The 15,952-nt window shown below is 36.5% G+C and overlaps 1 protein-coding gene across 5 annotated transcripts in view; it reads right to left on the bottom strand.

The window, feature by feature from the left end:
* LOC127945049 (forkhead box protein P1-B) overlaps positions 1–15,952 on the bottom strand; it is a 40,679-nt gene that overhangs the window by 14,679 nt on the left and 10,048 nt on the right. For 2 of the 5 annotated variants that reach the window (XM_052541572.1, XM_052541574.1), the window contains exons 2-7: positions 14,615–14,766; positions 11,626–11,712; positions 4,873–5,010; positions 4,236–4,325; positions 3,847–3,973; positions 1,092–1,257 (exon numbers count right to left, since the gene is read on the bottom strand). In XM_052541572.1, coding sequence (XP_052397532.1) covers positions 1,092–1,257; positions 3,847–3,973; positions 4,236–4,325; positions 4,873–5,010; positions 11,626–11,712; positions 14,615–14,752 — 746 coding nt within the window. In that variant the 5' untranslated portion in view covers positions 14,753–14,766. Of the gene's footprint in view, positions 1–1,091; positions 1,258–3,846; positions 3,974–4,235; positions 4,326–4,872; positions 5,011–11,013; positions 11,183–11,625; positions 11,713–14,614; positions 14,767–15,952 lie in introns of those variants that run through there. The other 3 variants (XM_052541573.1, XM_052541575.1, XM_052541576.1) reach the window with 2 other exon arrangements.

Here is a 15,952-nt window from a genome sequence, read left to right as displayed (position 1 = left end):
GACAAATGCCTTTTAAGACACTTGACATTTGTCTACAGTTTTCTTCCAATACATACAATACAACCTGACTGGTTTGAATGGTTGTCAAATACTACATTTCCATGCAATAAAAATAATTCTAATCTTGTCATTTTAAGACTAATATGATATTGACAAGTATATATTGATTTTAATACATTTTAAAATGTCATTTATTCTTGTAATGCAAACCTTCCAGCAGCTATTAACCAGGAGTCTTCAGTGTCACGAGATGTCTTGCAGAAATCATTCTAATATGCTGATTTGCTGCTCAAGAAATGCTTTGGTAACACTTTACAATAAGGTTCCATTAGTTAATGTGACATGAACAAACAATTAACACCACATGTATTAAAAGTATTTATTAATCTTTGTAAACAAATGCTGTAGAACAGTTGTTCATGCTTAGTTCATGTAAACTAAAGTATTTTACTAATGTTAACTACTGAACTTTATTGTAAGGTGTTACCAAACATTTCTGATAATCAGTGTTGAAAACAATCATGCTGCTTAATATTTCTGTGGAAACTCTGATCAATTTTTGAAAAGTTCAAAAGAAGGGCATTATTAGATTTTTTGTTTTGTTGTAACAAATGTGTTCGCTGTCTTTTTTGATTGATTTGAAGCTTCCTTGCTGAATAAAAGTATTAATTTCTTCTGAATTCTGAATATTTTAAAATCATCAGTCTGTAATATAACATTATAAAGAGAACACTACTGAAAGAGAAATGTTTGTAAATTATTTGTGACTCTTGTTGCCGGTGTTTTAGTGTGCTATTATTGAAAGAGTGCATCGACAACTACATTCTGACTAGCAGGGTCAAGTTAACTTGTGCATTTGCATTTTTCTGCAAATTTATGTTGTAATACATTCATGTTGTGTCTGATTAATCTCACATGGGATGCGTTTGGGGAGTTGATTACCCTTCTACCAAAGTGCTTCCCGTTGTTCATTCACCATTCAAATATTAACACAGTATTCTTAAGAACAACACGCATGTGATTTCTGGCTAAATCTAAATAAACGGCACATGCTTGAATGCAATAAAATATTTGCTCAAGAAATTAAGTACCTGTCTCTCCGGCTGGGCCGGTGCACATGGTGTCCATTAGTGCTGGAGTGGTGGTTGAGCGTCTGAGTTTTGGGAGGAGAGGGGGACTTGTCTCCTCTACTTTTCTCCTCCTGCCGTGCATCTGCTGTCTCTTTCCACAGCTGCTGAAGCTCAGCAGGGATCAAACCTGTGAGTGAGACACTGCATTCATTAGATCACTAGAAACTAATAAGCCCTCTACAGTAGGGGAAAATATTTATTTGATACTCTGGTGATTTTATAAGTTTGCCCACTTACATAGAAATGAAGGGTCAGTAAGTTTTATGGTAGGTTTGTTTTAACAGATAGACAAAATATCTATCCCCCCCCCCCAAAAAAAAAATCCAGAGAAAAAAAAAAACATTTTTAGAAATTGATTTGCATTTGCATTTCAGTGAGTGAAATAAGTATTTGAACCCCTCCCCACCAGTAAGAACTCTGGCTCTCACAGATTTTCTATGTGCCCATGAGGATCACAGATTAGTCGTCACTTTAAGAAGTTCCTCCTAATGTCAGCTTGTTAGGTGTATAAGACACCTGTCCACACAATCTGTATCTTCCATTCCAGCCTCTCCCACCACCACGGGCGAGACCAAAGATCTGTTAAAGCATGTCAGAGACAAGATTGTAGATCTACACAAGGCTTGAATGGGCTACAAGACCATCAGCAAGAAGCAGACAACTGTTGGTGTGATTATTTGGAAAATGAAGAAATACAAAACAACCATCAATCGATCTCGGTCTGGAGCTCGGTGCAAGAGTTTGCCTCATGGGGTAAGGATGATCATGAGAGAGATGAGAGATCAGTCTCAAACTACACGGGAGGAGCTTGTTAATGATCTTAAGGCAGCAAGGACCACAATCACAAAGCAAAACATTGGTAACGCACTGTAAATAATCTGTAAAGAAGAGTATAATCTGTAAAGAAGAGTAGATAAAAATCCCTCCTGAGATGTGTACAAACCTGGTGACCAACTACAAGAAACGTCTTATCTCTGTGCTTGCTAACAAGGGTTTCTGCACTGAGTACGAAGTAATTTTTTGCTTGGGGATCAAATACTTATTTCACTCACTGAAATGCAAATCAATTTCTAACCTTTACATAATGTGTTTTTTTCTGGACTTTTGGGTTGATATTCTGGCTCTATACTTTAAAATAAACTTACCATAAATATTACAGACCTGTCATTTCTTTGTGAGTGGGCAAACTTACAAAATCAGCAGGGGACCAAATAAATATTTTCCCTACTGTATATCTATGACTCTATATACGTTTTCCATTCAAATCACGCATGATTATCATTAACCTTTGAAACCCATGTGACTTCTGGATTTCAAATAATCTCTCATAAAAATAAAAAAATAAAAACACCTTGTATTACAGCAGACCATCTTAAAAAAAGTAAAAATTGCATTTTGATGTTTTTCAATCATTTATGTTGTCGTTTTATTATTAATTGGTTGTATAATATTAATATGCTGCCTTTCCTGGCCAGATTTCTGGTTATATAAATTTTAAAATAAATAAATAAACAATATATATTTTTTATAAGTATCTTTTGCTTTTCAAGGCTGCCTTCAATCGAAAATACAGCAAAGGCCAAAATCACACTTCACTAAAACCAGTCCTTTGGTGAACAGAAGGAACTTCTTTAAAAAAAAAAAAAACAGTAACAAGCTTACTGTTCAAAAACTTCTGACTGGTAGTATAGGCAACTTACATTTTTTGCTAATTTTTAGCTTTTAATTGGCTTTGAAATCTATAAATGCTGGTCAACAACAAATAATAATGATTTGTTTTATATACTACAAACACTGTTTATCACATAAGGCAGAATAGTTTCTATACTGTAATAAATGCTATGTCAATTAGCACTGCATTGTTCATATACTTTATTTATCACCAGCTGGAGATGACTTGAAAAACAATTTATTGTCGTGATCGTATATTAATGTCTTCGTGTTTGCATAAGTTTATGTTTTCCTTTGTCGTCTCCAGCTGGTCATAAATTAAGTATATGAACAATGCAGTGCTAATTGACATAGCATTTATTACAGTATAGAAACTATTCTGCCTTATGTGATAAACAGTGTTTGTAGTATATAAAACAAATCATTATTATTTGTTATTGTCCAGCATTTATAGATTCCAAAGCCAATTAAAAGCTAGAAATTAGCAAAAAATTTAAGTTGCCTATACTACCAGTCAGAAGTTTTTGAACAGTAAGCTTGTTACTGTTTTTTAAAGAAGTCCCTTCTGTTCACCAAGTCTGCATTTATTTGATCCAAAGTACAGCAAAACAGTCTATTTAAAATAGCTGTTTTGTATTTGAATATATTTAAAAATGTAATTTATTGAACATCCTGTATCTGTTTTTTCGCTCTTCTTTATTCTTTATGTATTATAGAAGTATCGGATCGGGACTCATCAAATGACTGACTCAACGGCAAAAAAAACCTGACCGGGACATCCCTATAATGTTGCCCAAAGGTGTTCCTCTTCAATGAAAACTGGCATATTAACAGGATATAAACCACTCACGATGCAATAGTTGAGTGGAGTGAATGCCGCATGATCTGACACAATACTGCAATTACTGAATAGTAATGCCTACTCGCAACAATACTACAGTGACTTGGTGACCTCCAATATCCTTACAATGCATTCTTTAAGGGGGTACACTTCCACTGGTCTTATTCTGCTTCATCGTGTCTTGGGGCGGTGAGGTGTTCTTACCTTGAGGCAGTGCACCAGTGAGAGCTGACGGGACAGACAACAGTCCTTGTCTCTGCAGGTTGAGCAGGTGCTGCTGTTGAACGGATAGTAACTGCTGCTGTATAGCCATCTGCTGGGCCATCATCTGCTGTTAGAAATACAGAGATAGGCACTTGACACTGACAGTACACAGTCACTGCTGATGTCTTCATTCACTCACAGCATCATCGCACAGCTGGCGTTTTCACTCAAGTGAGTAAAGCTGCAGACACCACAGCCGGTGTTTTCACTCGATCACAGTACAGTCAACACAAAGCCAACAAAAGACAGAAATGTGCCAAGTGAAAAGCTGGCACAGAATGTAATAAACTGCTCTGATGGTCCTCTAGGATGTACTGTGATGCTGTTACCTCTTTACTGGGTTTCCCAGCATGATGTTGCTGCAGGAGCTGCAGGTGGAGTTCTTCCTGCTGTTTCTTATAGAACTCCTGAAGCTGTTGCTGAGAAAACATTAACATCGAAAACAAGTCACTTATCAATCCAAGGTATTTCACACACAAGTGAAAGACCAATATCTCGACCAGGTCAATAAATAAGCTGAAATTTGGGCATTCTGAGATCACATCAGCAGAAATAATGAGAATGCTTGGCTGATGAACAGAAGTGGCAGTCAATTGTGCCATTAGATAATGCACATTTTCTGTTTTTAAACAAGATTGAGTAAATGTTTTGTAAAATAACTGATTGTTAACTTGACTGGCATTGTATTGGCCACTCTGCTCTCTAGGTATCAGTATGTGGCACAGCAAAACAACCCGGCTGACCACAACTACACTAGATATAGCTATAATGCGAGACAGGAGTTCCTGAAACTTATAAATAAAGCAAAACTCCCAGTTTCTGTTAATATAAAAAGGAGGGGGCCAGTAAAAAGGTTGAGGACCACAGCCCCGAGTCTCTTTTAGTAAGCAACTACACTAAATGATACTTTTTTGGGTTGTTGTGTTGCTGCAGATGCGGAGCTGTACCGCACTGATGTGTATGTACCTGCTGTAACATCAGGGCCTGTTGTTGCTGCAGTAACAGTTGGAGCTGCTGGGGGCTCAGGACCTGCTGCTGGAGGATCTGCTGCATCTGCTGAGGAGTGATGGCCTGAGGAGTGATCATCCCCACTGATACAGCCACCTACACACACACACAACCACGTCATTATTTAACATCTTGTGTAGGACATGCTGCTCCATCTGAAAGCATGTGCTGGAGTTTTACTACCAATCACAGAACTGGATTTACTGACAAGATGAGCATGATAAACGCATGCGATTTATCGTGCAGCCCTACTAATAACCATTTAATATATATTAATCACTAATTCAGAACTGTCAGAATTTAACAGAGAAGCAGGTCTATGATGAAAATGCATTTTCTTCCCATTAAAGGTGACCTAACACACACTGTTTCACTCCAGCTCCAGTCTGGATCCACAACACCTGAGAAGAGATGATGCTGACCCTCAGATGATGCTAACCCTGAATCAACAACAGAACTAACAAATATTGCTACAAGTGTGACTGCATCATATAATAATTATTAATTATTAATAATATTAATAATGTTCATCGTCTGGCTGACTACGTCTTATATTAATTTTTCACTTATAAGCTATTACTAAATATTGTAGAAACAATTTTCTGTAAAGTTGCTTTGTAACGATTTGTATTGTAAAAAGCGCTATACAAATAAACTTGAATTGAATTATTACTGTTATCAAGACTATTTGGTGCAAAAAGATAAGTGAAAAATTATTTGAATACTTCTAAATTTAACATTTGTATTAAAGTTCTTCAGTCAAGAGCAGTTATTTTCTCTTTTTTTTATTTTTATTAAAATAATATTTCACCCAAAAATGAAAATTGTGTCATCATTTAATCACTCTCAAGTTGTTTTAAACCTGAATGAGTCTCTTTCTTCTGTTGAACATAAGTTATTTTGAAGAATGTGGGACACCAAACAGCTGCTGGTCCCCAGTAACCTCCATTTTTTTTCTCTACTATCAAAGTCAGTGGGGACCAGTTTTGTAACTGTTTGGTTACCCACATTCTTAAAAATCTTCTTTTGTGTACAGCACATGAAAGAACATTTTTACAGGTTTGGTACAATATGACTGAGTAAATAATGACAGAATTATTAATCTCAGTTGAACTGTACCTATTAGGGCTAAAACGATTCCTCGAGTAACTCGAGTTACTCGATTACAAAAAATGATCGAAGCAAATTCCTCTGCCTCGAAGCCTCTTTTAATTTATTTTAAATCTCACGTCAGGTTCTTTCGCAATGATTTTTTAATGTGACACATTGCGTTTACGTCACCCACAAAGTGGAAGGAGACGCAAGCGCTGCATCCGAGATACTGCAAGGAGTCAGCAGTGTTTTGATTAGAGCGCGCGGGCAAACGTGAAGAGAACGTCGTGGCGTGTGTCCATTGCAAGATAGAGCTGGCATACAACAACTAGGGCCATATGATTTCCGCGATGCAGAAAACGGGAATCGCGGAATCCAGTCATAAAAACGGAGTTTAACAGTTTAATGCGGAATGGCACGAAATTTGACAAATTGTGAATGAATTAATCAAAAATAGGTCATTGCACTTACATCAAATCAAATATGGACTAATATCTGTAAATATTAAGCCGGAACAGTCTATTTAAATATGTATCCTGCATGTTCTGCGTGTCTCTGTTAATGAATGGAGCAGAAGCGCGAGTTCCTTTATCACACACACTGAAGCGGGCGTGCTGTCTCACTAAATAAGGACGTGAACACATGAACATCTCCAGAACTGCACTGACAGAGTCACTTCATGAGCATTTGACCGTTGTCACATCACAATACAAAGAACTGTAAAGGTACGTCGACCCGTCAAAATAAAAGTCCGTTTTTTTTAAGGTTTAATCACACAACATTTCTTCCATGTTTTATTTTTAATAGTAAATCCCCTTTGTTTACCAAAAAGTTAAGTTTGCTTAATTTTTAATAATTAAAATATAAATTAAATTAATGTTTTATGTGTTTAATGTTTAATGTGCATCTCAGAAAATGCTTTATTTTAAACCCCAACTGAATGGCACTTAAATGAACTTAATTCATCTGTCAACTTTATTGTCATTGTTCACATTACGAGTAAAGACAGAGAAACAATGGGTAATAATTAAATGTTTATTTTTGATGTATGCAATGCATTTTATGCATTTAAAAAGTAAAAAAAAAAAATTCTAAAAAAGGAAACTTATTTGTTCATTTTAAGAGCCCCAGGAGTCTTATTTTCTCTCGCATAATTAATATTGCACTTTAATTAAGCAAAAACACATTTTATCCGATTACTCGATTAATCGATGGAATTTTTGGTAGAATACTCGATTACTAAAATATTCGATAGCTACAGCCCTAGTACCTATAAATGACAATCGGCAGCATGTTTAGTAGTGTCCCTTTTAGAGCTGCACGCATCCATTTCTTTCTCAACTGTTTACTTTCAATGAAGACATAACTGTTTTTATATGTAAACCTTGTGTGTTTTTGACAGTATTAGCACAATCAGACGATAATTAAGACAACCAAGTAATCAGGCTCTGTTTGATCTGCCTTTTAGTGTACGCACGCTTCGGGTGTACGACTCTGAATAAGTAAATGTCAGAACAGCACGCAAATTAAATGTTTAACCTGGCAAGGCTTTAAAGCACACGCAAATAATGTCGTTTTGTGATTGCGAATAAGTGCAGTGTCTCGTGAGTGTAAATCTAGGGCTGAATTAACATTTGATGTCAATGTGTCTGGAGAGTTGCAGTTGGATCTGGGAGACATAGTACAGCGCATGGCTTGAGGTAGATGTGTTTTGTTAATTACGGTTTCATTATATTACTAGTGTTGCCTCATTTGTTCATGATTACACTACTGCATACATTGCATCTGACTCAATATGTACACTGTGTCAACCTTTAGGATGAAGAGACATTTATTAGCATTTTCAAAATGGTTGATTGATTTCATCAAGTTGAACACGACTTGAAACATTTCATCTGCACACCTTGTGATGTAAAAAAGCACATCACAAACTCCAAGAACAAAGGCCTCTCCAACAAACCCAATTTCAATCCTCTTCCCCAAGGATGGTAAACACTTTGAAGCTAAAAAGAGATACCAGATTAAGACTATGCCAGACCTCTTTGTATATTTTATCGTTTAGACATTCAGGGAATAATTTCCAAGTCCTCTGGGCCTCAGCGGTCAACATCAACAAGACCAAGTAAACAAATACACAACATCAACAAGACCAAGTAAACAAATACACAAACAATTTTGAAAACCACAATGCTTACGGTCCTAAAATGCAAGGACAAACCCCCAAGCCTACTGGAAAAATGTCTTTAACAAGCATTCATTTCAGTGATCTCAGTTTAATTTGCCCATAAACCGAGGCAAACAACCAGTCAAGATTAAAAAGACAAATACATTATTCATTTGTTGACAGCAGCTCAAACACTGACATTACAAATGCTACCAACGAAAAACAGACAAACAAAAATACCCACAACAGAGCCGAGCGTTTTAAATGTAAATGCACTGGATTCACAATGAGTTAGACTATGCTTCACTTGGCCTCAAGCAATTACCACATCTCAAACCACACACACACACACACACACACACTCTCTCTCTCTCTCGCTGCTTTTAAGATGTTTACAATAAACATAAACAGAATAATTAAAGTCACATTTACAGATTCGTATAAATAATACATACTGGGGTACACAGCAACTGTAAAAACAAAACTGGAGATCGCATTTTAATTAAGTCTGTGAAACACAAACAAACATAAATTTCCAGTAAAGAAGTCTGTGTTCAGACTCATATAAACATATTGCTGGACTGAGATACTGCAACTATGAGAGAACAATAACAACCGACTTTTGTACTCACAAGATTCCCATACACTGTGTGTGTGTGTGTGTGTGTGTGCGCGCGCGTGCAGAGGGCATGATCGTGGGCCAAAATCCTGAAAATTGAAATAGTTCACCCAAAAATGTACAATTTTGACATTATTTACTTTTATAACCTTCTCTTTGATGGAACACACACCGAGAAATTCTGCAGAATGTTTAAGCTGTTCTTTTTGTGTTTGGCACTATGATTTTACACTGATCTTAGATATTAACACACATTCCGTTCACAGGGGAATGGAAGTTGTAAGAAATTTAAGATGATCTGTGTTCTATAGTGACTAAATTCTATTATATATTGTATAATTGCATTGGTTTCCAAATATTTGCTCTTTCAAAGTTACTAAAACACCTAGCAGTCTGCAGCCAAATTATATAATTTCACCTATTATGCACCGATACCAAGGAGACCTTTGTATTGCAATACATTGTGGCACGATATACTGTTGAACCCCTAGTTTACAGACTTTTTAATGCAGCACAGATGTGACAAAACAATGCAAACACTAGTCTAAAAATTTTCATTACATTTATAAAAGCTAAGTATTATTTACGGTAATATATTTTATCAATTATAACTATTTGTATATTTTAAAAAAAATTTGGGGAATGTATAATTAATTACATGCTGTCATAATAACTAGTTTGATTTTGCCTCATGAAAAAAACAAAACCCAGTAGGCCCTAGCATCTTTTGGTTCAGTTAAGAACCAGACATGACTAAAATTAATGACTTGCGGTTCAGTAACCGAGTCAGATTAATTCAGTAACAGCTGCAACTGATTCATGGGTGCTTTCATAGTTGGCTGTGTGTTGCATGCAACAACAACAAAAAAAGTTATGTTTTTTTTATTGTTTATTGGTGTCATACCGCAAACTCACGTCAGCTGAATCGTGGTACTTTGGATTCAGAGGGGATCCACTGCCAGCCATTGCAAAGCAGTGCTCTCTCTTTTCATCAGCACTTTTAAGAAGCATTAATGCATCCTATGCTGTATACACACCATATATCTATACATGTGATGTAGACCACAGATCATTGGGAAAGATTTTCCATAAAAATAACTTGGTGTAGAAATAGAAGCAGTACATTTTACAAATTAACACAAATGAGGTTCAGAAGTACTGCCAAAAAAAAAAAAAAACAACCCTAACAAAAAAATTAACCATTTGCTTGTGAAAGAGCTTGAAAAAAAAAAAAAAAAAATCCTACTATGCATTCGAGTCTCAACACAGAAATATTTTCAATGTCAAAGGCTGAAAAGAACATGCCAGCAAATTAATGTAAATATTCTCTTTCGGGGGCACAGTAAGCACTGATGAGTGTTGTCTCCATGACAACAGACAAGTCCAAACATTGTTTGTTGTTGTTATTGTTCTTGCCAGTGTGTCAGAGAACCAACTCCCCGTGAGTGAGGACATGTCAACAAGAGATCGCTTCTGAAAACACAAGCCATAAATCAACAGGCTTCAGCAGCCCAAAAACAAACACAGCCCGTTGTTATTCCCCTTCAATACCTTGAACAATTTTGGTGTGGTTCCCCGCCCAAAGTAAAAATAACATTCTTTCCTGCACTGTGCATCTGGGCAAATATAAATTGCAAAGGGGGAAAAAAAAGAGGGGAAAGAGACTCAGTTCTGTGAACACAGCCTTTAAAAAAACAAAGAGCAGTAATTCAGGGAATAAAATGACAGGCCAAAGACAGTGAGTCACAGAAATAAGGTTCCAGTGACCATTCAAAGCTTTCAGCCCTTTATCAGATCGGATCTCATGGACCCTAGTGGACATTCACTTCATTAATCACTCCCTCTTAAGATCAAAAAGAGTCTGGAACAATTCTACAATGTCAGCATCAAATTCTCAAAATCCTCACCCCCAAGAATGAAAACTCAACAAATGAATAAACCTGGCTGCTTTTACAATTTATGATCTCCAAGTTAAAAATTAAAATGTGAGTGCAAAGACAATTTAGAGATTTCAAAAATCAGGACAAATTGTTGGGGAAAATGCCATAAAAGTTTATATAAAAGCACAGTGGGGAAACAGAAAATGCGTTTTCATTTAATAAACTGCCTGAAAAACGCTCATAAAACTTAAACAGACATCAAATACCTGAACACACTAAAGCAAACACTATATCTTTAGCCCTCTCCGGCTAAACTAGCAGAGCTTGTCTCAATACTCACAGACCTTGATAACTCCATGAGCGGCAGGAACCGAGAGCTGCACAGAATGAGTGAGAACACAAGTACCCTCCTACTCTTCTTTAACTACCCAACCTTGCTGATAACCAATAACACTCTTACTAGGATCTCAAACCTAATGTAACCATCCTGTCACACGGCTCGGGCTAGTAATCCCGCCCCTTTCACATGTTGACTTGAAATACTGATTATCAGAACTGTCGTTTCATCACTTGCATGCACATTCACATGAGACGCATGCAAAACGCATTCAATTCATGATGAATAAATAAAGGCAGCTGTGCACTGGCTAGCATACATTGTGTCTGTTTGCAGCTAAAGCTCTACAGCTGTCTAATTCTTTAAAGGACTATAGCGCCTTATCTGTTAACTGACAAGACAGAAAATACTCGTTTTACAATAGGCTACATGCACAATAAAAGTGAACCTGTAATCTTCCATCGTAACAATGTGTAATAATAAAACACACCCTGATTGCCCCATCCCTTTATGATGTGCTGAAGGCAGCATAAACAAGTCTGTTTGTGTAATATTGTAAACAACATGATTCTCTGGAGGTCTGTGTGTGTGCTGTGGATGGAGGAGGGTACAGCTCTACCTGTGCGTCTGCCTCCTTTTCTGTGCTCTTGGGGGACTTCTCACCACTCGGTTGCTGCTGCTGCTGTTGTTGAGCAACTTGTAGTGCCTGAAAATGCCAAAAAAACAATAACAAGTTTCTGATTGGTTTCTGAGCTGCTTTGCTCCCCCAGGACTACTCACATTGTTTTCAAGAACACAGATGCAAAGGCAACATATTTCGTAATCTAGATCGGTTGAATATAAAGTTTTTTTTTTTTGGGGGGGGGGGGGGGGGGGGGGGGGGGGGTTGTTCAAACTGTGGAAAATTGAAATTCAACAACAACAACAAAAAAAAAAAAGTATATTCTGTAATCATTTACTGACTCTCGTGTCACTCCAACCCGTATTACTGTGGAAAACACCACAAGATACTATTATACAAAAATTTAGGGTCAGCAATATTTATTTTTTTCCCATTTATGCTTTTTCATTATTACTTAAATGTATGCTTTTGTTGAGTAAGGATACATTACATTTATTAAAAGTGACAGTGAACGGTTTTCAACACTGATAACAATAAGAATTGTTTGAGCAGCAAATCAACATGGAATAATAATGTTGGAAACTTAGCTTAGCTGAGAATAAATTACATTAAAATACATTAATATACAAAATTTACAGTTACAGTTTATATTATATTTTGATCAAATAAAAACACCTTTGGTGAGATTTTTCAAAATCATTAAAAAAAAAACAATAAACACACAGGAAGTTTGGAATGACTAGATGGTGAGTAAATTTTTAGGGATAAAGATTTTTAGGTTAAGGATCTCTGTAAGAACAATAACACTACATATATCCAAGAAAAAGACTTCATTATAAAATTGATTTGGGTTTGATAAAAAAAATATCACCGTTATATAATGCAAGTCTCTTGACAAATCCCTTACAGAACAAATAAAGTGATGATTGTGCAACACTTTCATTTAATAACCTGTGAACATCCTGTTATAAGAGTCCCATACTGTCTTTGCATAAAGTGCGGAGGATTCAACCTTTGGCTCTATTAACAGCCCCAGTCCCTTGGTGATTGGATCCTATCACACATTCCTCTGAAGACTATCACATTTGAAAAAAGCATTAGCATAAGTCTTTGCATGAGACATGCATGCTCTTTATTTAATCCAGAACATTATATACCTCCTGAAAAAAAAAAAAAAAACAGTTGTCAGGAAACAGCCACAAAGTAAACACCCCAGCTGTGCCAAAGCAATGAGAGATCTCCAAAAGTTGTTGAAAGGACGTCTCTCTCACTCTCTGGTGCTTTTGTCTTATTTTCCATTGTGAGGGCCTCCAGATACAAATCAAGGAAAGAGAAATGCAAATAGTGCAAGCAAACAATATCCACAGCGGTGGGACCATCCTCTCGGATCTGACCTCTTACACCTCTGAGGGGTCAAACATCTGGCCCTGTGGAACTCCCCTTCTTAAAAAGAAGGGTGGAGGAGACGAGCAAACGGATATGGGAGACTTCAATAGAAAAGCATGAATAGAAAAGAGAAAGCAGACAGATCATTACACGGTAATCCTTGGAAAAGAAAACAACATGGGAAAGCATTTACAGGAGTGTTTTAGAGCCTTCTCTTCTTGTTTCAATACAGGACGGTGCCCTGAACCCACAGCTGTCTGGCCGATAATCCAGAGGTGACATCACACATCTGGAATCAGAACAAGGGGCATCTGGGCAATGTGTGGGTCTTTCTCAGCATTCATCTGCAGTCCTTAGTCACTGTTGTCACAATTTTAGCATGTGCATTCATTTTAATGCACACACATACACAGATAAAAGCATGCATAAAGATTTTTTTATTGACAGCAGGACTACTTCTGAGAGACAGAACTATAATCACAGAGCCTCCAAATCACATAAGACACGTCAATGATTGAAATGAAGAAGGGTGTGTCATACAATTGCTCAATTTATTCAATAAGCAACACGGCTACTGTGTAACAAATGTTGACACACCAATAAAGCTTCATTACTTAGAGAATGCAATTCCTGGAACGCTTTCAACATGTCACTCTCATGTAATGCTGGGTACCGGCACAGGTTTCACAATTCGTTTCCGATTAATCACCAATTTCGATTCAATCAATTCAATATAGATCTGTGTGTTTTGACTCACATATATGACATATTTTGAAACATTCATGAAGATGGTTTTAATATTTTCTCATTCCGTTGAACTATAGAAATAGACATTAAACCATATTTACCATAACAGCTTTAAACAGGATTTGATGAGCTGTATGTTTGCACATTGATCACGGTTTATGTGCGAACAAAAGGCTAGATGAAATCATTTCAGATAAAGCGAATGTCTCTCTAGAGAAGACATGTATTAAACTGCATGATTCATATGGATGACTTTTAAGATGCCCTTTTGATTACACAGACTTTTTTTTCCACATGAAATGAATTTCAATGAAGGAACAAAACAAATTAGAGGACACTAAAATATCTTAATTTGCATTCCCAAGATGGGTTTGGAATGACCTGAAGGTGAGTAAATTATTTTTCATTTTTGGGTGAACTAACATACCAAGTATAACAAAAACGTAAGAGACAACAGTACTTGCACTCTTTAAAACTTTGTTTAGCTGATTTAGTTGTATGTATCACACACTAAAAGTGGAGTATAAAGTAACAAGTAACATTGTCATATTATGTAACATACTAGGATTATTATTAAGCAAATCGAGTATCAATCAATTACATTTTATTTAGTAATTTCAATGACTTGATAAATCTGTTACTGTAAAGGACTGCATTTCCTAAAAGCATTGATCATATAACAATTGCCACCAGTTGTCTCTACCAATGGCTCATAACCCTTTTGGAAAACGCAGCCCAGAGCTAGTTACACTGAACTTTGGCTTTTGAAATTGTAGAAATCCCGACTTACAAAAGAAACAAAGCAATGACAATAGACTGGCAGCAAATGTATAAAGTTAGTTAAGGTGCTTACCTGTGATTGAAGAGTCTGGGCTGTGGCTGACGGTGATGGAGATGTTTCTCTGGTTACTCTCTTCTCGCTCTCTGAGCTCTGACCTCCCTGCCCAGCTGGACCGCTATTGGTTGTTTGATCGGTCTTGGACTCCTGCATGTCGATATGACAACCTGAAATACAGGAGGGGGAAAATAAGACACCTGTCAGCAAAACAAATGACTTTTGACCTAGAAGCCTTTTCCTTTCTTTCTCCCCCCCACATAAGCCCAGAGACTAAATCATGACAAAACATGCACGCCAGCCCTGTTGACATCACAACACAAACATTTGGGTTTGTACAGTTCACTAATATCATAGCTGCATTACAAACAAACAGTTCTGAGAATAAAGCATTTGATGCCAACAGACTTATTAATGCCAATAACAGACAATAACTCTCTAAGGCAAGTCTTATATGGTGCTGCTGAGGGAGTAACTGTTATAGTTAGTATGGTATAGGTTAGGATTGTATAGTATCATGGGACCAAATGGAAATTAAAAATAAAATTATTCTATGCACCGTATCTTTGTAAGGGGCCTTTTGAAAGACTAAAATCAGATAAATATCCGTTTTGCCCTTGAACTTCCTCAAAGTCGACAAACATCTGTGTGAAACAGCCAGATCACATCAGTGTGTTTAAAAAAACTGACGCAAACAAAGGCAATATTCCTCACAGCCTGATACAATCAGCAAAGAGAAAGGCCAGACTTCACTTTCAGTATCAGAGATGCTGATTGTGGTTTGGTATTTAAAATGCTAATTTATGTGTTAATTATTGCGATTAATTATAATAACATAACTAACTATGCATCCTGACTCGCACTAGTACCACTGTAATGGTTTTACGACTTAAAAACGTGAGGCTGATAGTAGAGACCCTGAAAAAACTAAAAGAAATGATGCAGCGGCCAAAGATGCCAGTTTAGGAGTCACATTAACACATTAATTAGTTATAATATACAATATTGACAATACAGCATTTTATAGCTACTTTCTCAGCAAATACTAGAGGTTCACCAATGTATCAGCCAGTAATGCAGTAACTCCCATCCTATAATTGCAAAGAGCTTTATACTTGCTTTCTTCTGATAAGAAACGTAATATTCTTAATATTATAGTAATGTGTCAAATCATAGGGTTCCCTGTGTAGAGGAGAGATTTTTTTCGAACTATTGATATCGGCAGACATCATTCCGAATAATCGGCTTTCACTATCGGCAGAGAAATTCAGCATTGGCGCATCTCTAGTAAATGCTGACATACAATAGAAATACAAAAAAAACAAAAAAAGTTAAAGCATGTCTGTTTCAGTAAAC

Source organism: Carassius gibelio, chromosome A23, assembly GCF_023724105.1.
Source record: "Carassius gibelio isolate Cgi1373 ecotype wild population from Czech Republic chromosome A23, carGib1.2-hapl.c, whole genome shotgun sequence".
NCBI classification, from domain to species: Eukaryota; Metazoa; Chordata; class Actinopteri; order Cypriniformes; family Cyprinidae; genus Carassius; species Carassius gibelio.
Note: the sequence above shows the minus strand (reverse complement) of the source record. Positions and strands in the feature narration are given on the sequence as shown.